Raw genomic sequence first — 27,818 nt, 5'->3', positions numbered from 1 at the left:
AGTCCCCAGCAACTTTCAACCTAGCTTGGTAGACCATCTCTGGCTTCAGCCTACTTTTAGAGGTGGGTCATGTCTTCCCTTTTCCTACTCTGTGCCTTTCCTCCTCCATCTGGAGTATGTTCTGCTTGCTTAGGACACCTTGCCTGTCCTCTGTGTCTTCCTGTCACCATGTGAATCCTTGTTCTCTCTCTCCAGCTAGAATTTTCCTTGCTTACTTTCCCACCCATCCGCTTCCCACTGCCTCTTCAGAAACTGGCTCAACGTCCTCTTAGTGAGGCAGCCCTTGTCGACTTGCTTGTGCTGCCTTTCCGAGCATAATTACTGAGCCCGCTTCCATCACATTATTAAATTCTATTTATTAATGACAAACTTTATTTCTAATAGTTTATGAGCAGTTTAGGAAAACCTCACTGGTCTGATTACTTCAGTCTGAATTCCAGCTTTGTCAGTTACTAGCTATATGTTTGGGGACAAATTACTTAAGTATTGTATGGCTTAGTTTTACCATCTGTAAAGTGCTGTTAACAATAATACCTTGCTTTCATATTGTTGAGAGAATTAGATGAGATAGTCTTCAGATATTCCCAGTGTTCATGCACTGAAAATAAATGTTACATACTTTTATGACTATTTTTCTAGTCCTTAGCTTAGTGTCTGTATGAAGGGACACTTAATAATGCTTATTACTTAAAGGGATTTTTTTAATCTAGACTTATGAATGAGTTTATCATTTTAGTTCATCATAATTTGTATGACTATTACTGTAAGAGTTTCTAATGTTATAAAAACAACTCTAGTTTTCATTAGCAGCTGGATTATTGTTCTTTTAAAAATTGTGTTGAAATCTTCCAGCTTTCTTAAGCCAAAATAAGTGACGGAGGAGCGAGGCAAGCACCCTCTGCCCCACCCTACCTTTGCAGGGCCTGGCCGATGCACTTGGAGTTGTCTGACAGGCCCCTCCCCCGTCTCCATCTCCGCAGGCCTTGTGCAGGGTCACGCGCCACTCCCCGACTGCCTTCCAGAACGTGATCGAGAAGGTGGGCCTGAACGCTGTCATGGACGCCCTGGCCTCCGCCATCTGCCGAGTTCAGCAGTACCTGTTGACCCTGTTCACCGCCATGTTGTCCTGTGGAATTCATCTTCAGAGACTGATCCAAGAAAAGGTTTGACCTGGCTTTCACCTGTTCCTCTATGTTAAAAATGGTGATTTTCCTGCGCATTCCACATGGACAAGTAATATCAGCTCGGCGGAATTGACTTTTTGTTTTGGGAGACCTTTTTGAACTCTGCCAAACCTATGTACGCAGGCCCTCCCTCCGCAGATGTCGGAGAGCCTCCGTGTGATTGAAGTAGATGCAGTGAGTGGCTCTGCCTGCTTGTGCGAGTTAGTGATGGGAAGTTGGACAATGCGTCCTTCCCACCTGCTCCGCCTGTGCTGCTGTGGCCTCTGCCGCCTCCTCAGCCCCCACCTCTTCCCCCACATCCTTCGCCTGCCTCAGGGGCAGGGGTCCCTTTATATGCTGACTCATTTTGATTCCTTCCTTGTTGAATAGTCAGTCAATGCCAGTCACCTTAAGAGCTCCCTTCCTCCTGGTTTTAGCCCCCTTTTAAAGTGTCCCCCCTGGTCCTCACAGAAGAGAGGTCCCTGGGCCGGACCACTGGCGCCTCCTGGGAGTGGACTGGAGACTCAGCCCCTCAGGCCCCGCCCAAGTCCTGCTGACTCAGAACGATCATTTTAATGAGGTCTCTAGGCGACTGGCGTTCCCTTGAGGGTTTGAGAAGCCCTGTCCGGGAGCATTAGCGCTCAGGTGTCAGCAGGGGAAAACGTGGACCGTGTTATATGTACATTTGGAAAGTAGTGAGTTAAGGAGATGATTTCAGTTGTGCAGACTTTCCCACTTTTGCATACGCTCGTGCGTATTATGGATCTTCGCGCGGGAGTGTAGTGTGTGGTTTTTTAGACTTAGTGGGCCCATTGTTCTCTTCGGAGGGGGGCTGCCTGCCAAATTGGAGTTTTGTAGACCATGGAAGGTGACACACCCAAATGTAGAGCCACAGAAGTAGGTGTTTGCTGTGCTCCTCTGTGTCGGATGCAACACGTCGGATGCTGGCTTTTATGCAAAGTTGAAATTTCAGGAATTACTATTAGTAATGGTCAGGTTTGCACAGTGAGCTTGGTCTGTGAAAGCCTGAACGGAGAGTGAGCCTCTTCCTGACTTTAATTAGTCTGACTTACACTCTGCTAAGAAACCTGAGCCTCAGAGGAATGTATTTCCCAACAGTCAGTATATCTAATTTTCGTTGCTAAATTTTCCAAGTCATTACTTTTGTTGTCATTGTATTAGAAAAAGTGCCACTTGAGTGGTTTTACTGCGTGAATTATGATAATAGTGGCTGACAGTTTAGCAGTTGGTTTTTTTCCTTCACCTGAGCACAGGTGTAAATTTAGTTTCAAATATGATCTCTCACAAAGCAAGTACAATAAGAACTTATGGTAGTTGGGCTTCCCCGAGGTGGGAGGTGTGTTGGGAGACCTGGGAAGAGGGAGGTGGCCAGCGAAGCCGACATGGGCAGCAGGGACAAAGGGACGTGGCGGGCGGCTGGAGGCGGGAAGAAGACCAGGGTCTCGGAGGGTCGTGGTAATGGCCTTCCTTGGAGTGTTGGCTGAGTGGTCATTGTTTTATTTTTATGTGAAGACGAGTGCTTGTATTTGTATACGTGGGTGGTATTCAGGGGCTTGCTCACCTATAATTGCTAAGTGGAGGTGGTCTCGTGTTTGGTTGTAGACAGGCTGGAAAGAGTGGAGGAGGGAGGGACCCAGGAGCAAACACCGGGTTTGCTGCCCCCCCGTGGGCAGGGGGAAAGAACCGCCCACGTTCTTCTTTTGGGGGAACTGATGCCTGTGTGGCCTGGTATTTTTAAACTGAAGTTCCCCAAAGAGGCCCAGGTCGTTCCTTTTAAATAAATGAGATTGCTGTTTACTGCAGAAAATGTAGATGAACCTGAAGAAGAAAACAAAATCCACTGTGATCTCATTACCAGAAATAGTTGCTGTTAAGGTGTTGGTTTATTTATTTTTTAGTCTTCTTTTCTGTGTGTCCATTTCATGCACACATTTATAAAATTAAGATCAAAATGTGTATGTCACTCAGTGTTCCCCAAGAACATTTATAAAGTATTATATAGTTCATTTTGGGGGTGTTGTCATGATTTAACTCTTCTCCCACCGTTGACCTGTTTGCCTCCTGTCTTCGGGTTGGTGTCGCCCCGACGAGTAAATGCCGTCACACATGCCTTCGTGTTGGCCTCTGCCAGGGTCACACAGGTGCCATCGACACTTACAGGGCTCTGTGTGAACAGTTCCAGCTTGTTCTATGAAAGGTGGGTGATGAGGGTACCATTTACTTGTACCTTCACCAGCAGTTATTAAAGACACATGCTGTACTTATTATAAAGCTTAGAGTTTGGGATTCTTGAGCCGCATACTGGATGTTTCCATGGGAATTTGCAGTTAATAATGAGTCTCCATTTGAAGTGTGTAACTGTAGCCATATTTTCATCCAAAACTAGATTGACTAGTGGTGGTATTATTCCCTTCTGATCGGGTTCTTGTTCTCGAGAGGTTGTTGATGTGTGGAAGGACTTTGTCGTGCGTACAGACACACACATATTCTCTCACTTTCTCCTGCACACACGTGCTACCAGGATCTTGTCACAGAGATGGGATCAATTGTTTGGTGATCCATGTTTCCTGTCCAGGGATGTGTTCATAACTTCTATGAATTTTGTGTTTGAATAAGCTAAAGCCAAGTAATGAGAATGAGGGTGACAGTCTAGTGTGTTGTCCTAAACCTGTAGTGACATAACACATGTGTGTTCACATGCAAATCCATATATGTAAATATGTACGTGTGTGTATGAATGCACATAGGGAGAAGGGGAAAGCATATCTTAATTAGACAATTGCTGTGCAAATAAATTACTGCCGTGGCATAAAAAATAACTTAAATTAAAAACTCAGTACCAGCCCTGGCTGGTGTAACTCAGTGGACTGATCACGGGCCTGTGAAGGTTGCCGGTTCCATTCCCAGTCAGGGCACATGACTGGGTTGCGCGCCAGGTCCCCACTTGGGGGTGTGCGAGGGGCAACCTTAACGTGGTATCTCTTGCACATTGATGTTTTTCTCCATCTCTTTCAACCTGCCTTCTCCTCTCTCTAAAAATAAATAAAATCTTTAACAAAAAGATTTAAAAAAACAACTCAGTGCCAGATTTTGCTGTTAGAAAATGGAAAGCATATAAAACTCCTGGATCCTCATTGTGCTGCGTTTCAGTGAGCTGAGCTGGAAAAAACCTCACATCAACTTAAGTTACGTGGATTCAAACATCTGTCTCAGTCATTTTGGTCCGGGGGTATGTGACCTTGCATGTCCTTCGCAGCCAGAGAATCAGGCATGCGTCCTTTGGACTCCATGTGCTTTGGGGGACACTTCACGATGTAAACATTGCCTTGGAAAGCCATAGCCTATTTCACAGGGGAGTTCGTTCAGGTCCACTAGTGAGACAGCTTCCTTCTGAGTGCTATTGAATAGAGATGCTGCCTTTTCACGTTTTTGCTTATTAATTTTGACAGTAGCTGCTATTTTTATTTGAGCAGTCTAGTTTGACTGCAGCCGTGTTTTGAGGATTAGCACGTTGACCGTGGAAGACAGCAGTGACTAATAATAAACCAGAAGCAGCAGACCTCTGTTGTTTGTGAGCATTATAGATGATCCCCATGTAATTTTGTGGCTGCAGAATTTTGAAAAATTTGAAAGCGAAGTCTGTTAAGGTTTATTTTTCAACCATCTCTAGGCATACTGACTCAAAGGTTGCTAATCCAGCTTTTAAAATATGCTAATTAACTTATGCATATTAATCAGATTGTTAGTGCTTATTATGATATTTTTAGTTTGTTCATAGTGATAAGAATGTTCTCTTACAGACAGTTTTTACTTAGATACTTGGCTAACCTTCTTTAAGGAAAGTGCAATCCAAAAACAATTTTGGATTTAATCAGTACAATTTTCATTTCCGTCAATATTAAACAGGAAAAGGGTGTCGGTGTAGTTACCTGCGTGCCGTCTCACTGTTTTTCCTTCGGGCTGTGACCAGTTGATGGCCAGGTTGTACTCACTGATTTTCTCCTGTGACAGGTGATTGAAGCAGATCAGTTTTATCGCTTCAGATTTACAAGAGATAATTGTGAAGTTCTCCACCTTGCTGTTACTTTTATTCATCTCGTAATTTCCTCTTTATGATATACACTAGAGGGATGCTTCACCTTTTGCTTAATTAGGATGAAGATCACATTTTCTTTGTGGTGGGTGCTTCAGATGTTTGGGCTCATTCCTAACATTGTGACTCTTCCATCATAGCATCTTTATGTTAGACAGGTACGTTCATTCTGAAGTCACTGCCAAGTACGTTTCCGTGTTGGACATAAATGCACCCTGCTGTGGTCTGGCTTACACCTAAACAGCTTCTGCTCTTTTCCTACACATGTAATATTTAGGTATGTTGAGCCGAGTGGCAAGATGAACTTCAATCAAAGCTGAATACCTAGTGGGTTGCATACTGAAGTGACCCGAGGTCATTTTTGGCTCTCTAAAGGTCATTTTGCTTCTTCATTGGCGACGCTAAATCTTCGCTGGCAGTCTGTAATCTTCCCTCCTCAAGTGTCAGAAGATGAATACTGCTCTAAAAGTGTGGTGCATGTTGGTTACGATTAAATATGGAGCCCTGGGCAATGAGTTGTGGAGAGTCAGTCAGTAGTGCTCCCTCAATTTTTCTGAAGTGACTTTATGAGAATTTATTTAGGGCACAAAATGCTTTTAAGCTTAGGTCCAAAACAGTGGTCTGTGATACACTGCATCTTCTTCGGGGACTCGGAGTGGTTGTGTTACAAACACATCTCGTGCCCAATTTCATTTATTTTCAATATTTGCCATACTTTGTCTGGTTTGTTTCACTCAAAGTCCTAAGCATTATTATTTTAATTTGCAAGATTATAATGCCTTAATCTCAAGGGCTGCAGCAACTGCTGAGAATGTCTTACAGGTGAATAACGTAGTCGTATTTGCTGTTGTGGAAGCTCACTGTGGCTGCATCTTGTAGAATAGATGGAAGAAAGCCCAGATAGATAAAGCCTGTCACAGTCATTCAGAAGGGACAGGATGGTGCCTTGCAATAGGGCAACGATGGTGGGGTGGTGTTGTTGCAGAGACTGGGAATCTATTGGGCATGGGGTGGAGGAGAAAGATGCTTTGATTTTTAACTTCAGTCATTGGTTTGATGATCCTTGGAGTAGATCACCTTTTGGGCAGGTGATAAGTTTAATGGCGGTTGCATAATACAAAGGATTGTAATATACCATTCACTCCCGTTCACCAAAGGCTGACATTTTACCATATTTGTTCTATAGCTTCTCTGTCTCTTGCCCTGCGTGCTCTTCCCATTCAGGAAGAGGTTGCAGACCTGAGGCTCCTCTGCTTCCTCACTGAATACTCTCTAAACACAGTACTACTGTACTAAATAACAGTAGTACTTGTGAATGCTTACTTTTCTGTGTTGTATTATACCTTTAACTAAAGAACATTGTAGGTGTATAGGTTTTTTTTTTTGTGCCCTGTATTGAGGGTTGTATGTAGACCAGAGATGTGATCTCTACCTGTGCAGGTCCACTCGGAGGTTCGTGCCTACATGGGGTTGTGCCTGCCAGTTCTAGTTATCGCCACTCTTCCGGCTGTTTGGCTGCGTGGTTAGGAGGCAGGCTTTGTTGTCCGACTGGCTGGGTTTGAACGCAACTTTCTGAATGTGGGCAAATTGCTTAACCTTTCAAGATTCATTTGCCTTTTTAAAATAGGGAGAATATTGTTAACTTTTTATGGCTGGTTTTCAGGTTTAAATGAGATAATGCATATTAAAATTTTAGTATAGCTTCTGGCACAAATTAAGAATGCAGAAACGGTAGCTGATATTATTTTATTTCCTGCTGTCTGTTTGGTAATTATCTGTTAACCTTGAGAGTTGACTTCCCTATTTATTTTTATGTTTTCTGAAACAAATTTTAATGTCTTCCACAGGATTTTGTGTCTACAGTCATCCGTTTACTTGACAGCCCGTCAGCTTCCATTAGAGCAAAAGCCTTCCTGGTTCTTTTATACATTTTGATTCATAACCACGAGATGCTGCTGCTCAGCTGCCAAGCAAGGTATGATTCCTCTGATTTCATCAATGACTGCAGTTTGGTGCCTCTTCTTAGTATCGTTAGTAGGATTTTTGGCCTCTGCATAGCTGGTATTGAATTTTTGCTAGGTTTCCCCAAGGGTTTAACATTTTATTATAGCCACAGCTCAGAAACCCTGAAGACCAGAAAGCGGACCCGTGAAACCAAAGCATGGCGCTGGGAAGTCCTTGGAGTCACCCCAGTCTCAGGGATTAACACCCAAAGCAGGGTGTTAACATTGGTTCCAGTTTACATCTTTGGGAGGTGTCTCGGACCAGTGGTTTGGTCCAATTCCCATTGCTGTGGGGTCTGGAATGAGTGGTTGAGAACCCAAGGGGTAGCCTAGTGAGAGGACGGCGCGGAGCAGGGTCAGGAGTTACAGGATGGGCAGGTCTCTCACTGCCTCTGGTGTTGTCTCCTGGACGCTGTCCTGCGTGCATCCCGGGCTCCCACCACGCTCTGCTGCTCCCCAAACGGCATCTTCTGAAGTGTCCAGTCCATCTGCTTGCTCTGCTCAATCCCAGAGGAACCTTCAAAATATGGTGTAATGTCTATTTCTCAGTCCAGCTTTTTACTTACCATAGGATATCGAGGAGTGCCTGGAATTGTTGTGATGGATCTAGATTAGGATTGGCAAACTCTTTCTTGTAAACAGCCAGTGGGTAAATATTATAGGGTTTCTGAATCAAGAGGCAAAATTGTGAATATTATATAGGTACTTATATAACGAGGGAAAGTGTGTTCTTATACATTTTTTATTGACAAAAATATACTGATAATTGAGTACATTTTTAAAATTTGTAATATGGGTCTAATGAGAAGAATAGAATTTTTGGAGGGGGGAGAGAGAACATTTTGCTCAATTAGGGGTCAAAGTCAAAATGACAAAAATCTAGTGATATAAACTACTCCCAGACTCAGGCATCCAGGACAGACTGTGCAAAGATGATTTCTCTTTGTTCCTTGTGCTCTGCTGCCCACGCGTTACATTTGTATGCATATAAAATGCAAGGGCGAATATAAATGTATGGAAAAGAGAGGCAGAGAGATGTTCAAAGTCTCTGTGATGAGTTTATGTGGGCAAATGTTCTCCCTTCCTTACCCAGCTTTCGAAACTCCACGAGCTCACCACCTTCTGAGCCCACCACAGTGCTGCCGTCTGCCTGCAAACGGAAGCCTCACATCAAGAGCCCATGATAACCTTTGCTGCATTATGTAGATATTTTTTCCTGCTTACCATCATCACCATCGGCCTTTTACGGATTAAGTTTCAGCACCTATTTTTTTTTTAATGATGTCCACGCTCAAATCTTTCTAACGTGACAGGAAGTGAAATGGAGCTGTCAGAATCAGATAAAAATGATATGATTGCCCCCAAACATCCACCTATTTCTTCAAATGGCTTCATACTCATATCGAATATGACAGGTGATAAAATAGGGTCCTGAGTGTCTCTAGAAATGATAACCCTTTGAGGGGATGAATGGTCTTTTATGCTCATGGGACAGGTTTGCTGGGAGCCTGAACTGTCAGTCCTCCTGATGGGTCAAGTTTTCCTAGAGGTTCTCCCCTCCCCATAGCGTTGCTATTAATATGGTAATTGGTGAAATTAAAAAAAAAAATCTGCTTTGATCTTAAAAGAAGGATCTTTTAAAAAGAAATATTTACTCTGTGTAATTGGTTAACTGTGTGGGAAAAATTATCTTCTCAGCTTACACCATACAAAAGTCAATTCCAGATGGATTAAAGAATTATATACCCAAAAGAGACTATAAACAGCTGGAAGAAAATATGTTTAAATATGGATAAGGACAGTTTTTCTGAGTGGAAAAGCAATGCAAAAAACCATAAAAGGAAACACTGATAGTTTGGCTATATATAGGTTAAACACTTTATATTTCCCGAATATCATAAATGAAAAATTCCATGCCAACAAAATTTATAAATTGTTGCGTCATGTATAATAATCTGTGTACTGTAAAAAGATTTCTAAAGATGTAAACATATTCTCAATAATCAAAGAAATGAAAATTATAATAACCAAATACTATTTCTACCCATCATAATACCAAATTAATAAGAGAAACTACTGCTATCTTATATGCAAAGTACAGAGACAGGGACTGCTTTTAACCAGTTGGTGGGGCTACCTTTTTGAGGGCATTTAAACGTGTGTATCAGGAATCTCTACGATTCAGTAGTTCTGCTGTTATAGTTAAACTTGAATTACAGGCTTTACATTGCTGGGGATGTCAGTGCCTGCAAGCGCTGAACCTGCCTTTCCTTGGTTGCTGAGCTTTCATGGACTTCACCTCCTGTTAGGACTGGGGGGACCCAGAGGTTCTTCAGAGGGTCCCTTGGGTTCTATTTTGCCCCGTCTTGGGCAGTTTGGCAGCAACCCGGCTTTCTCTTAGTGATCGCGATCACTCATCCTTAACCAGTAGAGTGACCCTCTTCATTCCCTGAAGCTGAATTGTTGTGTCCTCTGGTGGGGACTCTCCTTCCTGGTCGCCCATCTGGCAGGGCTCAGGGGCGTGGAGACGGGTTGTCAGGTGGAATCGTGGCAGGTGGTCACTGCCACTTCCAACCCTGGATTTCCAGATCTGTGTTTTAATGATGGATGAGACAAAAGCAGATGTTTTGTTTGTTGACTCGAAGCATATGCTACAGTTGTGTAAGATAGAACCCCGTTTTTTTTATTGTGGTGTTTCCCAGTTGGCACTGTGACTGACTTTCTGGTAGGCCGTTCCTCTTGCGTTCAGGCCGGGTCCTTCCAGGTGATGGGGGATGCTTGCTGGGATGAGCGGATTTCATGGGCCCGAGCACATTACCGTCCTTCTTTTGCTGTAGAGAGTTCCTTGATTGGCCGTAGTGTTATATTGATTATCATACATTAAATATGGTATTTTTCAAGCCTAAACTTTAGTGGCATTAACAGAAGCTTATGGGCAGGAAAAGCAAATTTATACTCAGGATGTGTAACTATTGCAGTGAGGAGAGTCGGCTGCTCCTTCCATAAACCAGCTGTTGCTGGATGACTGGCTGGTCTCCCCAGGGAATGGGGCCGATGCGAGGCTCAGCCTTGGTTTCTCCCATTGGCCAGAGTGGCAGTGCCAAGATGAGGACCATCCATTTTGCTGTCCAGCATGGCCTCTGTCACTGCCACCTTGGCTACTTTGTCCCTGAGCCTGCTGAGCAAGCCCTGGGGTGGCTGGAAAAAGAGTCTTGAGTGACATTTGCAGAACGTGTCGTCTTGTCTACCTGATTGTCGAGAGCCTTTTCCAGAGCGGACATCCACATGGCACGGAAATGTTTTTATGCTTTCTGCCCGTTGTGAAACGTCCGCCCACCATGCCCCTTTCACTGAGCTTCTGGTCAGGTTTCAAATCGTGCCCTAAGTCCCTGGCTATCTCACTAAGCAGCCAGTCAGTAGCCATGAATCAGCGTGCATCTGTCTTTCTGGCCATATCTCAGTTTAAACACAGGACACAACAGAATTTGTTGTTTGAAATTCTGCTAACTGGAAGGCACTTTTCAGTGGTACTTCCGATTCAGCTTGTGATGCTGCTGCGGGTCTACTTTAAATTGATGCCAGCATATTGCAGTGAACCATTCATGAACCAGGCCCAGCGCTTTTCCTCTTCACCCAGCTGGTCATACGTAATTCTTAACCAGGATCAAGAGAGGAGGGCCCTGCAGGGGGTATGTGTTGAAGGAATCGGACCCACCTACTCATGCAGTTCACTAGTATATCCTGTCCCTGTTCATGCTCAGTCTCCTATATTGATCCATCTACTTACTGATGGGTTATTGCTGTGCATGCCCAACCTAGTGGCTTGTGTGTCAGCTTAGTGCTACAGTGAAAGACTGTAACTCGGATCACGTGATCGTTTGATGTCAGTAGTCGTGTGTTCATTCTCTACCAGGAGCTGTTTCTCAAAAGAATAGTGACCTGCAGATGAGAATGTGGCTTTGCTCTAAAACCCCTTTGTTTGAGATGCTGTAACAAAATACCAAAGACTGGGTAGCTTATATGCAACAGGCATTTACGTCTTCTAGTTCTGGAGGCTGGAAGACTGAGATCCGAGTGCCAGTGTGGTGGGGTGGGAGCCCTCTGTGGGTGGCAGGCTTTTCCTTATATGCTCACAGGGAGGAGAGGACTCGGGCGGGAGCTCTGGGTAATTTCATTCATGAGGACTCTGTCTACCCTCGTGATGTAATCACCTCCCAACACCATCAGATTGGGTGTTAGGATTCCAACATGTGAGTTTGGGGATGGACACAGACCTTCAGGCCAAAGCGACTCCAAAGATTTGATTCACTTACTGGTGCTTCCCTGGCCCCCTCCCACCCCCCATTTTCCACAGACACTCAGAGTCTGTAGATCCGCTGAGTCAAAAGGCCCGAGTGGCAGAGCAACTCACCCCACAGACTGGAGTTGGAGCAGAGTATGTGTTCACTACAGCGCCATTCACTGCAGGTTGACAGTGCTGCAGAAAGGGTCAGAAGGACACTTTCAGAGGTGGCGTGTATTGCCTTCTAGGTTCACAAAGGGCCACTTACTTGGTCACAGTCAGTGGAAGATGCAGTAACTTGTCTTTGACTCGAGGGGCTGTCCCAGAATGCTTTAGACCACTGAGCCCCGGAAACTACCGAGGACCGGTAGGCCCACTGATTCTTATGGGTCTCTTGTGTCTTAGGAAGCCACCTGAAGTACGCGCTGCTAACTGTTCCTCAGGTCCAATCAGCTTACTTTCAGCAAAGTGGTGTGCACATCCGGCATTTGCTGGAACCTCAGGATGATCCAGTTCTTTGCAGGCTGTTTTATGGCCAAGAGCAGGATTGTTGGCTTCGATCAAAGGCGAGACGGTGAATGTTCACCCTTTATCCTGATGAGTAAAAGCAAACACGCGCTGGTGGTTTTTTTCCGGTTGATACAGAGAACTGGCAGCTACGATGCCAGGGCCGTGTTGATTTGCTCCCGTAGAGACACTAACTCTACGCAGCAGCAGTTGGGGTCACACCTGTTCATATTGTGGATAATCCAGTCGTTTTAAGATTTGTCACGGTCATTTTCTAAGATTTTGCACAGGCTGATAGTTTAAATGGGGATCTAATAGATTTTTATCCCCCCTGCGCCTTTCAGTGTTTTGCTGTTGCTGTTGATTCCTAAGGTTTGGTTTTCTGTTGCTACAGGCTCCTATCTGGTGTCGGGGGACATGCCAGGGACTTCCACGGGTCATCATAGCTCTCCTGGCACAGATCAGATAGGCGTGTATGGGCTCCGCTACTTACCGAGGATGTCGATTGCAGTTGTGCATTTCGGAACTAAAAAAATAATCATAGCGTAGGCCTACAGATATGCTGCTGGGTCACTGTAATCCGAATTGAGGCCAGAACTTCATTTATCATGTACCATAAGCTGGGAAATAATAGCTCTAATTATAGACAGGAGTATTGAATTGGATGAGGAGTATCTGACAGGGAGGTGGAAGAGAGCAAGCATGCATCTCCTATTTAAAGTGCCGGTTTTGCCTGCGTGGGGGAAACAACAACTATAAGAGGAAGAGTGTGCAGAAGGTAGATTAAAATGGGTTTACGGTGAAGTGAAGCAATGGAAAGTGTGCTGTTTTGATTCTTTGGAAATAGTGTATGGCTGCAGCAAGGGACAGGCGTAAAGCTATCCCAGAGGAATGCGGATGGGATGGATAGCCAGGTGAAATCTTATTCCAATAGCATCCTGCCCGTGGGAAGATCTGTGGTTGAAACAGACGGGAATAGTCCGTGATGGGACACAGGGAGTAGCTCAGTAATACTCGGAGGGAGGGAGAGTCCCCGATGGTAGAAATGGGGGGTTGCAGGGTTAGCGGTATCTCCAAGGAGGAGTCTGGGTTAAGTTCAAGCAAGAGGCGTGGCTTCTCTGTTTCTGAAACCCATGCAATTGATTCCATATAATGCGAACGCGCCCTTCTCTGAACAGACACTTGGAACCTCGTCTCCTCTTCACACCATTTCCAGGAAGTCTCTCCTGTTCTCCTGCGTTCCTTTTTGTTTCCCCACTTCACCCACACGCTTATAGCTCCTAATCGCCTGTCTGGCTTCCTCCCTCGCACCATTTATCTATTTCTCTATTAGATTAATGTTTCTCAATTGCAGCTCAAATCAAAGTCATTCCTTTGCTTTAAAATCTCTGCTTTGCTGCAGCCTCCCTTTGATTGCTGTCCTTGAGTCTGCACGACTTTTGTGCCAGGTGTTCTGGTACGTAGCTCATTCAGAAAATTGTCCACAGGGGTGAGAAACTCACTTCTTACCAGCTCCTCAGTCTACTTTTGTCCTGTTCCCCTGCCACTCAGAGGTTAGTTAGGGTGCTGCTGGGTTACCTACCTCCCAGGTGGGTGTTTGCTACCCGTGTGTTTGGACCTCCCCTCAATCCACTTACGTCCTCGCCAGCACTTTCAGGAATTTCTTTGAAGGTTCTGGCTGTGAATGGCACAGTTTTTTGTTTTTAGGGCTGATGTGGATTTTCTGTGGGAATATGTAAAAATGTGAAGTACAATAAAATGCTTGGTCTCAACTTGCCAGCTAGAATTAGAATTTACCGTTGTGGTCGTAGGGTTCAGAGTTGGAACTTAACCTGTCTTCCTCTTTATCTTCCCACCTCAGTCCCTTTGTTGTCATCCTCTTTCATGTCATCCTGGGCCACCTTTTTTTTTCTATTGTTAAGGTGATTTCTTTTAATCCAGTGGCATCAGACACCACATCTGTGCTGATATGCATCCATATCTCCAGGCTTACTTAATGTAGTCAATGGCACGACCGAGAAGAATCCTCAAGTTAACATAAAACAAATGTTTCCTAACTGCATCTCCACTCCCAAACTCCCCATCAATAACACTCAGAAATGCTCACTACCATTCTTTATCATTACTCAGACCCACCCCTCTGAGTACCCCTTGTTTTTATCATTCAATCCAACTCATCAGCAAATCATACTGACTCCTCCTTCATGAGACCTTCCTTCCCTCGCCCCCATTACCCACTTCTTTCCCTGCAGACACCCCCCTGCCCTCTGCTCTAAGCTGGCAGCATCTCTGTCATGACAGCCTCCTAACTGGTCTCCCTGCTTCTAGTCTGGCATCCACTGCGCCCTCCTACAATTCATTTTCTGTACAAAAGCTAGAATCGGATGAACATATCTTGGAGTTGTTTGAATTTGAAGCAATCCTGACTATAATATGAAAGCCTTGTTCAATGGGAATTCCAAAAAGATGTTGCTTCTGGGACCATGGGTGGTGGTGGTCCTGTGTGTGTGTTAGGGATTTGATGAAATATACAAACATCCACCTGTGACTATTTATTACTGTAGTTATACATATGCATTTACAATTATACATATAAAATAAAGTATTGCTTTTGAATTTTTTCATTATTAACTCTTCAAAAGATGTTTCTTTCAGCAGTCTGTGTGCCCTTCGTGAACTGCTTTATTGAAGGGTCACTGCAGCACGTTCGACATCAGTTTCCGGAGTTTGCTCTTCGTCTGTGACACAGTACTTCAGGGTACAGTTTGTCATCTTGTTTTGCATTTAAATTGTCCCAGAGACGGCGTATGATGCTTTCGTCCGAACCACAAGTTCTTTTTTTAACAGTAGAGAGTTAGGCATTTTGTGTGTGTGTGTTTGTTTGTAATCTACATAATTTGATATGATTATATATGAAGTGGGTTATGTTATTTTATTCAATACTTTTCATTGTTGTTTTGTTGTTGGTGGGAAGGTTTGCCTGGATAACCTAACTCACCTTGACTGGTAACTGGAAGTCTGCGGTCTTCTCTCTGAAGTGCTCTCTGTTTGGTGGCGTGACCACTCTTTTTGGTCGTCTTCACTGTTCACCAGTCACTCTTTCTCCGTTTCCTCTGCCGGTCCTTTGCCGTGTTCAGCCTGTATAGTGATGGATCCCAGCTCAGTCCCGAGATCTGCATCCCCAGGTGATCTCCTGTAGTCTAACGACCTTAGATACCGCCTGCCCAAGGATCACTTTCAGGTTAATGCTGCCAGCCCAGGCCTTTCCTGGGGACTCAGACTTTCATGTCAGCTGCCAACGTGACGTGCGCATTTCCACATCTGGTGGTGGTTTGTGTGCCCGGGCTTGCTGCTCCCAGCGGTCTTCGCCCATCTCGGCCGGTGGCTGCTCTGCTCTTCCTGTTGGTCTGTTGTATGGAGTTTCTCTCTTTCATGTCCAATCAATAGCAAATCTAGTTATTTACACCTTTAGAAGATATCCAGTGTCTCATCAATTCATACCATTTCCACACTACCACCATAAGGTCTTACCTGAGCTGTTATACTGGCTTCTTAACCGGTCTTCTTATGTTTCTTGTAGTCCGTACTCCTTGCAGTCTCCAGAGAGCTCATTTTAACCATAAGTCAGACTGAAAGTCGGGGCTCTGACCGTGGCCCGCAAGGTCTAGCAAGGCCTGGAGACTGCTTCGCTCTCCGACCCTGCCCTTCTCTGTGCTCCTGCCGGGCAGGAACACGCCCCGCTCTGACTAGTGGCTGTCTTACTCTTCTTCATTTTCTGCTATAAGACTTATCCTCATCCCCACTGTTTTCTAGTTATTTATGTCATTGGCTATTTCTTCCCACTTGAATTTGCATTCTGTGAGCTGGATACACATCCACTAGAGAAATGCTCAGTGCATAGTAGACACAGCAAATATTTATTGAATGAATAAATGAGATGTCGCCGTCCTTGTTGTCACTGAGCTCACTTTACTATCGGCGCCGCACTGGTGTGGGTACTAGAGAGATAAACAAGTATGGGACACGGCAGAGTCTGGCCACGGAAGCATGAAGGTACAGCAGGAGGACGTTCTAGGAGGCAGGTGAGGGACGCATGAAGGTGGCGGTGTGGGGAATGAGCATAAGGATTCCTATGGAGACGGGACTAAGAAAACTGTGGTCCAGTTACAGGGAATGGATCCCAGAGATAAATGGAGGAAAGTAGGGGTGGGGCCATGGACTGGGAAACAGAGAAGTCCTGGGGAGAAGTGGTCCTCTTAAATGTAATGGTGTGGGAAGAAGGAGAGGTGTGTGTGTATGTAGGTATGTGTGTGTGTATGTAGGTATGTATGTATATGTGTATTTAAAAGGTTTTATTTATTTTCAGAGGGGAAGGGAGGGAAACAGAGAGGGAGAGAAAACATCAATGTGTGAGAGGAACAGATTGGTTGTCTCTTGGGCCACAACCCAGGCATGTGCCGTGACCAGGAATAGAACCCGTGACCTCTTGGTTTGCGGGACGATGCTCAACCCACTGAGCCACACCAGCCAGGGCGAGGCCTTATTTATTTGTGGTCTGCTTGCATTACTGTTGAGACTGTTGATCTTTTTAACTGGATACCCTTGTAGAACCCCAAGGACAACACGTGCGGTTTTGTCATAGAGCAATTGTGAAGTGTTTATGGGCACTACGCTCAAACGTTCCCACGTTTCATTTCCTTCATGGAATATGAAGTCTTCTCATAGCTAATGTGCCTTGTCAGTAGCGTGAATTTATTCTGTCGCTTGTGTAAGCACATTCTGTGAGGGGCAGGCCCGAGGGGGAGCGTCACCCTCGAGTTGGTTTTCTGTTGTGATGGATCCCATCGGTCCATTATTTCTCCCAGCTGAGCCAGTGGGTAGTTTCTCATGTGTTAACGGCCTGTGCTAGTGTTTGAAAAGTCTGAGTAATTTCTGCCTGCGAGATATTTCAAACTACGGTAATTAAGCAGCACATTATTAAATTTTGTCACGGATAATTTAAATTTTAGAGGAAAATGGACTCCGTATAGACAAGTGTGAATTCGCTTTCTTATACTTCACAGATTTTGGATTTGACTCACCATGCAGTGGTGGTGGCCCATTTCTTTGGTCTGCTCGTTATGGAGAAGATTTGTGCTCTGAACCCTTTAAGCAGTACTGACAATACATTTCTGCTGACTTGGTCATTTGTCTCTCTGCACTTGACCGTTGTTACATATCTGTTAGAGTGTGGTTAGGCTGTGATCAGCGACTAGAATAGAGGGTGCCAACTGCTTGTATGGAACTTAAACATTTGATCTGGTTCTTTCCCCAGGTGTTCACAGATAGGGCTCCGAATAACAGTAAGCAGAAAGGCAAAACCGTGAATAAATCTGCACGAGAGTCACAGGCATTCTAAGGGTTAAGCTTTCGGTATACTCGGCGTGTATTAGTTATGGGCAAAACCACCTCTTCCCAGTTTACGGTGGGAGCTGGTCGCAAGTTCCCTCTGAGAAGTGGGTGTTGGCTGGGAGGCGTGATCACAACAGAGCTGGGAGATGGGCGACACCAGGGAGGCTGCTGTGCCGGGGCCTTTGCGTGATGAAGTCAGTGGGCTCATCCCCCTTGGGACAGTTGAGGGGAATGGGGACTTGGGAAGATGACTGGTGGTCCAGCAAAAGGGATGAAAATGGGCCTAAAGCTTGTCAACAACACCCTAAGGATCTAGAGTGATGGTCCAGTATGATCCCTGGTTCTGGGGTGGAAACAGTTGGTTCAGAAATTGATGATTTAATGGATGCCAGTGGTTTAAAGAAGAAATCAGTTTATTAAACGGCAGATATCAATCATAAAACTACTGAATGAAAGGACATGTGAAATCCAGTGTGGGAATGAAACTCCTTCTTTGGGTGTATGTGTGTGATTTACTAGAGGAACCGGAATTCATCTGACTGGCCTGAGGTTCTGAGCAAGTTCATTGCTAATGGCGCCAAAGTGCAGACAGCTTGTGGTTCTACTGTGCATCTTTGAAACACCAAGAACCCTCATCTGTCCAGATGTGTTCACTTGCATTTCACCATGTGCAGGGACATGGTTTCTTTCCATGGGCCAAGGGCACTATTTTAATACACCAGCAGACGTATCAGTTGTCTTCTTTTCCTTCTGCCTAAATGTTTAGATTTTTCTGAGGCAAACATGGGCTGCGCCCGACAAGTTGCCACAAATCTAAACGTCAACCTGATTGGGTCTGTGCCCCCTGGAGGCATCTGCCTTGTTGGCATTTTCAGACTCCACTATCAACTCTTTCGTCACGCGGGGTAATCTGTTGCACTCTTCTTTGTGTAGGCTGGTGATGTACATCGAGAGAGACAGTAGGAAGACCTCTCCAGGCAAGGAGCAGCAAAGCGGCAACGAGTACCTGTCCAAGTGCCTGGGCCTTCTCATCCGTCACGTCGTGCAGGAGCTGCCGCGGGTCCTGGGTAAATGGGAGCCGCTGCCGCAGGCCCCTGTTGCTTACCTTCCCATGACGTGGCTTGCAGGCTTGGCCTCTCCTTTAGTCTCGCTGGCCTGTTACCGCAGGCGAGTGCAGTGACACTTTTTCCTGAATGTGCAGTTTCAGGCCTCACCTGTGCCTCATCTGTTTTCCTAATGACTGTGTGTCAGTGACAGGACGGAGGCAGCCAGCCGGCTAGAGGTGGTGTTCAGGTGTCATCGGCGGCAAACGGGTGATTTTGGAAAAGTGATCAAAGCAAAGCATTTTCACTGCTTAACATTGGCCTTCTGCTGTTTATCTTGGGTACTTGCCTCAAGATTTCTCTCTGCTTAATTCTGGATAAAAATATTTTCTCTTCAGATGAGAGCCACACATTTATTTATTGTAAAAAGAATTAAAAAATGCATAAGCATTAACATTTAACATGAAGGACTTTTGATTAACATTTGATCATTTCTTTGGTTTGAAAAATTTAAAATAAAAATATGTAGTAGTGATTTGTGAAGGCTTTAGCACAGCAGAAATTAAAGTCATCTAAGGCCTGCGCACATTCAGTTTAAATCTCATGCCATTCTTTTTCAGCAGATGTAGCATTAAGCCAGAAATGTTTCAGATGTTCAAATTGATCCAATCCACTATAGTAAAATATACTTAGACTCTGAAATTCATAATAGTATATCGGAGTAATGAAAATATCTCCATGGCTGGCTGACATGCCTTTTAACTTCTTATTGATACTTGGGGAGATTTTCATGCCTGTTAATGACTGAAAATAGAGCATTTCAAGATTTATTTATTTTTTATTAATCACTTTCTTTTTATTGTTCCTCTGTTACAGTTGTCCCAGTTTTTTGCCCCTCGGTCCCCCTCTACCCATCCTACCCACCACTCCCTCTGTTGTCCGTGTCCGTGGGTCATTCATACATGTTCTTTGACTAGTCCCTTCCCCTTCGATCCTCCCTTTATTTTAGATAGCCTTCCTTTAACCTCCAGTCTGAAGGCCGTGATCTGTCTGGTGAATTGGTAGTTGAGTTTCTTATTAGTAGACTCATTCTTCCTTAGGGACATGATGATAAGGTTCAGATATCCACAACACAAGTTTTATTTATTGTTGGACTCATTATCCAGCAAGTTTTATGAATCAATCAATTTTTATTCCCATCTATTCTATTTTTATTTTTATTTGTTTTAAATATTTTATTTATTTATCTTTAGAGGAGAAGGGAAGGAGAGAGGGAGAGAATATCAATGTATGGTTGCCTCTCATGGGTCCCCTGCTGGGAACTGGCCTGCAACCCAGGCATGTGCCCTGACTGGGAATTGAACCTCAATTCTCTGGTTCACAGGCCCACACTCAATCCACGGAGCTGCACCAGCCAGGGCCCATCTATTCTATTTTTTAAAATTGTGATCTATAATCAGTGCACTTATTTTTTAAATATTTTTCTGTTTATCAAAGTAATAGGTGCTTATGCTTAAATTTTGGAAAATACCAAAACAAGGAAGAAAAGTTATTTCTAAAAACACCACTCTACCATAATATTTATACATTCGATGTTAAATTTTTGGAGGAGAGATTGTGTTTCTATCCGTTCTGCCCCAGAAGCCACAGCCTTGCGTTACAGTTTCAATATTTGTGAGTCAATAACACAGCTTCTGTCTACTTCGTTGGTTTGGAGAGTCATTCCCTCAGCAACCCCGCTAGGTCTCCAGCCTTGACCGGCGGTCCCTAAGTGTCTGTAGTCTTTAACCTTCATGCGCGTTCCGGCCTGTGTTCCACAGGTGACATTGTCAACGCCTTGGCTAACGTGTCTGGTCGTAAACACCCATCGACGGTCCAAGCGAAGCAGCTGAAGATGTGTCTCCCCCTGATGCCCATAGTGCTTCACCTCGTCACCTCTCAGGTGCGATCTTATTCAGAGAAGAATAAGTAGGAAGGTGGCTCCCTTCTCTGTAAACGGAAATGCACCAACTCAGACAAAACAGTTCAGCTTTTTTCCCTTGTACGTGGCTTTCAGGATGTAATCGATGGAAACTCTCATCACACAGGTGTTTCGACCTCAAGTCGTCACGGAAGAGTTCCTTTTCAGTTACGGGACTATTCTTGTGAGTAACAGTGAATTTTTCATGTCCCTGATAAAAATGTGGCTGTCTCTACTGTTTGTGGAATTTGGTGTCAGAACGAGGTAGTTTAAAAATTCTTGTTGGTATTTATTTGTCTCTAGGGATGTGACCTTTTTATACTTTTATCTGTTGATGATAATAAAATGTGACATTTGGAGAAAAATACATTTCCTCCTGGTAATGTATTTTGTTCTCAGACAGCCCCAAATGGGGTAGATAAGTCCATAGAACACACTTTTATTGATTTTGGTGTTAAACATCATGAAAAAATTTAAAATAATAAAACTGGTGAAAATGTTGTGCTGCAAATATATTATCATCATTATTTACTTTGGCTTACGTTCTCCAGTTATGTATGATCTTTTAATAGGATGGCATTTCTCTAAGTAAAGCTCAATTTAACTTTTCTGAAAATTTAATTTTGGCGAGATGGGTAATGGTGAAAAACAAATCATCATGCTATCTTTCATTACAGCTTTTGCTCACAAAACATTGTCTTTCTTTTCACACGGAGGCTCATGAATTATGCCACCTTTCCCCCTTGCCTGGCACAGTTATAGCGTATATTACTGATAACACGGGGAGCTATTCAAAGGGAAAGGAAAGACATTTGTCACGCAGCCTCTCCAGTCATACTTTGATGTTTATAATAAACACTGAACTGAGATTTTCAAAATGCCGCGGAGGCATCTAGTTAGAATGAAGGAAACATCTCAGTGTTATTGTTACTTTGGAATATAAAAACGTGATTGTCACCCAGAATTAGGACGTTGTTCTTTAGAAGGCTCATCGTGGGGCAAGGAGGGCTGTCTTGAAATACAGAGGTGAGCGCAGGGTGCCGATGTGAGTAGAGTGTGCCCAGGCCACCCGGTGGAGGTCCTTTCCTTTTCAGTTTCAAATCTGTATCATCCCAGTGCCCAGAATCCAGATTCTACAAAGTACCTAATTTTTGTTATACACTCATGAGTTTGCAAATTATTAGAATTTTGTTTACTACCTACTTTAATTTGCTTTTCAATCTCTTAAGTGCACGATGGGTGTCATTTTAGCATGACCAAGTTCTGCATTTGCAATTCCATTGCATGGTATATCAGTGCCTGAAAATAGTCAAGTTGCTCTCGGAGCTCACATTGGAATATTCTGGCACAGGGTTTGCTTGGGGCAGGTAGAATTGTCCTGTGTTCATTCTTTTACATTTTTCTATGTGGAGTACTTTTCTCTGCCTATGTTAACTGAGTGCATTTTGGGTTTTCAAGGAACTGCCAAGTGTCTCCAACATAAAGGGCTTCATGGACGTTCAGGAATCCCGTATCTGTGTTTTAAGGAGAACGCCTCTGCTCCCTGTGATTCAGAGACAAGGGGGAGGCCACTCGGAGGAAGGGCCTCCTTACGGGGCCCCAGGCCTGGGTGTGCTCCACGTGGCCGAGGGGCGTTGTGCAGGGACTTCCCTCACGTAGGCCCGTTTAGGGAAGGGAGACTACCTGACCCAGTCCAAAGATAATTATGATGTGGGAAATTATGAAAACTGACTTTCATCAGTTTTTTTCCTTATAATGCCACTCCCTCAAGTAAAGGGAGTTTAGGCAAATACAGTGGAAAAGGTCTTTTAGCATGCTTCAGGTCATTTTCCTAGTTGGAATCATGGCCAGTCCCAGAATGTTTTGTTATTTTTCTGATCGCATCTGTCCTTTGGCCCCAGCTGTGTGTTTGCTTCTCTCACATACTCAGTGTTAGTGACTGATGACATACTAGCAAAAGGGGGAGAAGTATTGACTAAAATCAAGGACCTGGGTCCCGTCACCCACACAGCCCTTGTGCCTGTTATTATGAACTGTGGAGGGTTGGGCGCTGCTTCCCTGAGTTGATTTGCAATCTACCCAGACGGCACCGAAGATGCCATTTGAGTTGGTGGTGCCCTGCTGATGCTGTGAGGTGCACTCAGCTCTCCCACCTCCTGCAGCCTCTTAGAAATCCGCAGTGCAGATTGGCCAGTGACGGCCTGTTGAGTTTTCGCTTTCAGAGAATTCTTTTTAATTTTGCTTAAACAAAAGTTTCCTAAACTTTTTGGAGAGGTTTTGTTTTTGGTCTGTGTTGGGCAGCACAGCTGTAAATGTTCCGTGGAGCCGGCCATGGAATGACCTTGAGACACTGTCCGAAGCACAGTGCACCTCTGTCCTGGTGGCTCGTTCCATTCACACACAGATGCTGGCATTTAGAAAGGGTTGTTGGTCTATCTGGAGGTAAAGAGTGTTTCTGTGTTTTTCAAGATTTATCTTTTGAGTTGCTACTGCACCACGGCGGGTAGCACTACTGTAGCAGAGGAGCTACGAGGATGGACGCCCATCCCACAGATGGGCTCGCTGGGTGAGGGAGTGCGGGGTGAACACGCATTTGACGTTAAAAAGGAAACAAATTAATATATGTTAGAAAATTCCAACGGTCTGTTGTCTTTTTGTATTTTAAAAACATGTCTTTGTTTGAAGGATTCAAGCTTGGTCCACCTGTAGCAGTTCTATCCAGTGGCAGTAACTTGTTGCTGAGAACTTCCTGAGCTTCTGGTCAAGCAGCTCTGCAGGGGCTGTTGGCCTGCCCCAGGTGGGCGGGGAGACAGCTGGCAAGGTTGGCATGATCGCCACTCGTTAGAAGGGTCCTGATGGAGGAGGCTCGAGGGAGGGGCATTGAAGTCATGCTTCCCGTCGACTTCGTTTCTAGACCAGCACCAGAGCATGGTTTGCCTCTTTGACCTGTAGACATCTTTTGTTTTTTAGGTAGAAAAAATCAGGATACTTCTTATATATGGAGGCATGAGTATAGACTTAACTCCCTTCCCCCACTCCCCACCAAGAAAAAGGAAATTGTGGTCTTCTTATATTTTAAAGAGGCTGGTATTTGGAAACAAGGTGGCAGGGTACCCATAAACCATTATGGAGCTTCTAACGGCCCCAGGCAGGCGAGGAGTACGCAGCTGATAATTGTTGTTGTCGCTTCTCATTAGCAGAGGCCGGGTGTCCTCATACCTGTTTCCCTCTCCAGTAAAATAAAGGACCTGCGGGTACTTTTAGCAGTTGAGCATCTGCAGTGCGGTGGGCACTTCTGCAGCGGATGCTGCCGCATTTGGGGCCTCCGTTGCATTGGGCTGGGGAATAGGAAGCAGTGACAGGGAGGAAGTGTGTTCAGGAGCTCATGATGTGTATCACCTAAGGCTCGCTGTGTTTCTTGTGTCCTTTTGAAAATGCTCTTGATTAATGAGCTGGGAAGAGAACTTTTGTGTGTTTGTTCTTAAGTTCTGGCCTCATTAGTTTATAAAAGCGTGATGGTTGTGTAGTGGTTATAGTTGTCCTCCAAAAAGGCGTCACCATTCAAATTTTCAACTAAAAGAGGAACAAAAGAAATGATAAAATTCTAATGGATTTTCGTGTAAGAATATAATGATAATCTCCATCGTTCATGAATCTTTACTTCCTCTGGGCACTGAGGTAGTTATGAAAAGAAAAGACATACTTCCTGCCCTCTGCAGATTTTCATTTTAAGTGAATGTTGTCCTGTGATTGATTTTTGACTTCACTTGTAGTAAATAAAGAAGAGAGAGTGTACTCTTTATATTTTAAAAAATATGCTATATAATTATTCATTGCCATGTAAGTGTTCTCGTTGAATTTTTCTCCTTGTTCTGTAAGCCTTGAGTTTATATACCCAGTTTGTTCTAGGAATGTATTTTCAGCTTCGTCACAGTAGTTCTCAAGGACACCAAGTGGCACAGGCCTGCCTGCGAGGCACAGCCTTCCGTTTTCACTTTGGGGCGGCCGTGTTCTTCCCCGAACTCCCTCCCACGGCAAGCCCGTCTGTGGGGTGTGCGTCCGTCCTTGTAGCTCCTCTGCTAGAACTCCCAGCTAGGAAGCTTGGGTGCACTGGGGTTTTCCATACCAATATATCATTGGCAAATCAATGAAACATTAAGGAGGGGTTTTATAAAATCAAACAGGGGAAGTATAAGGAAGAAAATAAGTTAAGAGAAGCCTATAGTTTCACCCTCTAGATAACCCTGATTGACATTAAAAAGGAAGCAAATTAATGTATGTTAGAAAATTCCAACAGTTCAGAAGGGCGGGAAACGAGAAGGGAAAACACCACCTGATCTCCGCATTTCCTTTCCCCAAAAGGAACCTCTGCTGGCGGGTTCCTGTGACTTTCCTCCTCAAAGCTTTTGTTCACCTCCGTTTTTGTATATTACCTGTCTATTCTTTGAAAAATTAAACAGGAAAGATCGTGATGTAAACATGTTCAGTCTGATCTTTCTTAGTCATCCTTGGACATTTATGTAGGTTTAAGTCAAAAGATACGTCCCTATGAATTTTTAATTCAGCATCAATTTCATAGTAAGCAAAAATTAGGTGCTCATCTTAAAATTTTATGAAATTATTTCACCCAAATTATCATGGAGCGTTTACATTGCTTTGTAAATTTACTGCATTACTTCTTTCTTTAGTTGAGTTATAGACTGAAAAAAAGGAATTCAGAATGTTCCATATTTTCAGTTTGAAGTAAGAACATATGTCTTAGTTTAAGATGTTCTCTTACTTTACAGGCAATTTGTGCTTACTTATTTAGATCATAAAATGTATGGTTTTTAAAGAAAATGTAGAAACTTACAGCGAGATTTGAGGAAAATGAAATCATCCATTACTCCACACTCACAGGCTCCTACAGCCAACATGCTTCTTTGCCTCGTGTTTTTATTCATATATGCACTTGTGTGTAGGAAAGCTTCACATACATATCACACGTCTACATGGGACATACACCGATACCTGTGGTTGAGACTGTGCTGCATGTTTGCAGATTTGTACTGTCTTTTTCCCATTTAATGTTGTATTGTATTTTCCTTTGCCTTAGTCTTTGTTCATATTTTAATGGTTACATATTGTCCCGTTTGCGTGGACCATATGAAGTTTGATAATCAGTAAAGTTCAAGAATAACCAAACAATCAACATACTATTTAGAGACAAATGTGGGTGTGATAAAACTATTTTAAACTGTCAGGAAAACGATATGTTTGTGACTGTAGTTCTCTCTGGAGGCGTGACAGGCAGGTGGGGTGGGGGACGCTCGTGCAAAGAATTGGGGGCGTCTCAGTTCTTAGCTTGATTGGCGGGTTTCAGGATTTTCTTTGTTTTTTAAAACAAACAAAAAATCTATACATGTGTTCTTTTGTATATGTTATATATATTATATATATTCTTTTATATTCACCAAATGTTTTAAGAAAAACCGCTGGACTGTGGTTGACTCATTTTCCATTCTAAGTTAATCGCTTACTTATTTTTTTACTCCAAGGTCATCTTATATTTTATTTGCTACCCCATTACCACAGATGACATGCGAATTGTTTTGGAGCTGGAGTAAGAACTCCGGTGCAGCGCCTCTGCCTGTGGCTGCCCCAGCGCTCAGCCCAGTGCAGGCTGGCAGTCATTGCTGCATTCGGGTCGTGCTCATGAGCACCTCTTCTGTCTGGGACACTCACCTGCCCCGGGGACGGGAAGGTTACCTAGGGAGCTGCCCAGCTGCCCAGGCCTGCCTTTCAAACAGTGTTGGGGGTCCTCCCTCAAGGAGGTGTGAGCTTGGTGTGTGGGCTGAGGGAGTTGGGCTGGGATCAGAGGCATCTGGGAGGGACTGGGAACTGGTAAATTTGAAGACTGGCCTTGAACTAGGGGCTGTGTCATGATGTGGTTGGTGCTCTTGGTGGCTCAGGCTTGACCTTCCTTTGAGACGACCGCTTCACCTAATGAGGGGCTGTTCTCAGTAACTTCCAGGAGCATGAGTGAGTGTGGCTGTTACTGGAAATGGCTATGTATCATGTCAGTTGGATTATCTCCATTCTTGCAGGTTGTCCTTCCTGGACTTACGTTGCTATTGAATTGATTCCAACATTAAATCTTATTGATACTGTTACCAATATTTGTATGCTTAAAATTGATGATAGTTTATGATGTATATATACTATTTCATAGGATCATATTTTAAAACTATGATTACAGTGTTCACAATATATATGTAGTACAATATTTAATGCCTTTCATGAGTTATTAAGTACGGTAGGAGGTTTTGGGGCAAAACAATACTTACGTCTTATTTCAGAGTTAGTCTGAGATCTCCATTTACTGATATTTTTATTTTTTAGAGTCATATTAAATCGGTGGACTCGGGAGAAACTAACATAGAAGGAGCCATAGGTGAGTGGATGAAGGGACATTTTGCATCCATGATTGAGGTACTTTGACATTGTGATTTTAAACATGTACATAAACATCTTTAATGATTAACTGTCTTTTCAGGACTGGTGGCATCGGAAGAATTTATCAAGATCACCTTGTCGGCTTTTGAAGCAATAATACAGTATCCTATTTTATTGAAAGACTATTGCTCTACGGTCAGTTCTGGCAGCTTTTAAAAAATACACCTTTGCATTTACTTGGGAATTCTGCATACCGTAGAGATCTGAGTGCAAGTATATGTGTACATCACAATTTACTTACTTTTGATGGACACGAGGCTGTTTCTAGTTTGGGGCCTTTACAAATATCGCTATGCATGTTCTTGTGTATGTATTTTGCTCTACTTAAGCATGTGTTACTTTTAGGGTGCATAGTTAGGAACAGAATTAGTGGTTACAGGACATATGTAAACTTAGCTTGTGCAGAGGTGGCACCAGCTGAAGTCGACCCCGGCAGCTCAGCGTCTGATCTCATCCTTCCCAACTCCTGTTGTTTTTCTCTTTCTCATGGATGCCTACATAGCAATATTTCAGCACAGTTTTACATTTTTGTATGATCCAGACTATGAATGAGGCTGAGTGGTTTTTCAAACGTTTGGTGACCATTTGGGAGTACTCTTTTATGACATGCTTATTCAAGTCAGGTTTTTGTTTTTTTTTTTGATATTTTTAATCGCATTTTAACTACTCATTGGCATAAAGAAGTTCATAATACTCTCTTGCCATCTATTTTTAGTGTCTTTTTAATCTAATATCTCCTTTCAGATGTTTGCCATTTTTCGTTCCTTTTTTAATCTTTTCTTATAATCTGACTAGAGGTTATTTTTAGTTTTATTAACTTTATCAAAGAGCCAGTCAGTTTTTTTCCCTGTTTTCCTTCG

General features: G+C 43.8%; 1 protein-coding gene across 7 annotated transcripts in view; it reads left to right on the top strand.

The window, feature by feature from the left end:
- The window catches only part of ULK4 (unc-51 like kinase 4), a 316,223-nt gene that overhangs the window by 83,156 nt on the left and 205,249 nt on the right, over positions 1–27,818 (top strand). For all 7 annotated transcript variants that reach the window (XM_053669534.1, XM_037148358.2, XM_053669531.1 and 4 more), the window contains exons 21-27: positions 981–1,163; positions 7,125–7,252; positions 18,394–18,527; positions 20,324–20,445; positions 20,591–20,647; positions 26,845–26,896; positions 26,999–27,093. In XM_053669534.1, the coding sequence (XP_053525509.1) occupies positions 981–1,163; positions 7,125–7,252; positions 18,394–18,527; positions 20,324–20,445; positions 20,591–20,647; positions 26,845–26,896; positions 26,999–27,093 (771 nt within the window). The remainder of the gene's footprint in view (positions 1–980; positions 1,164–7,124; positions 7,253–18,393; positions 18,528–20,323; positions 20,446–20,590; positions 20,648–26,844; positions 26,897–26,998; positions 27,094–27,818) is intronic.

The sequence above is a fragment of the Artibeus jamaicensis genome, unplaced genomic scaffold (genome assembly GCF_021234435.1).
Source record: "Artibeus jamaicensis isolate MK-2021 breed Jamaican fruit bat unplaced genomic scaffold, CSHL_Jam_final contig_519, whole genome shotgun sequence".
NCBI classification, from domain to species: domain Eukaryota; kingdom Metazoa; phylum Chordata; class Mammalia; order Chiroptera; family Phyllostomidae; genus Artibeus; species Artibeus jamaicensis.
Note: the sequence above shows the minus strand (reverse complement) of the source record. Positions and strands in the feature narration are given on the sequence as shown.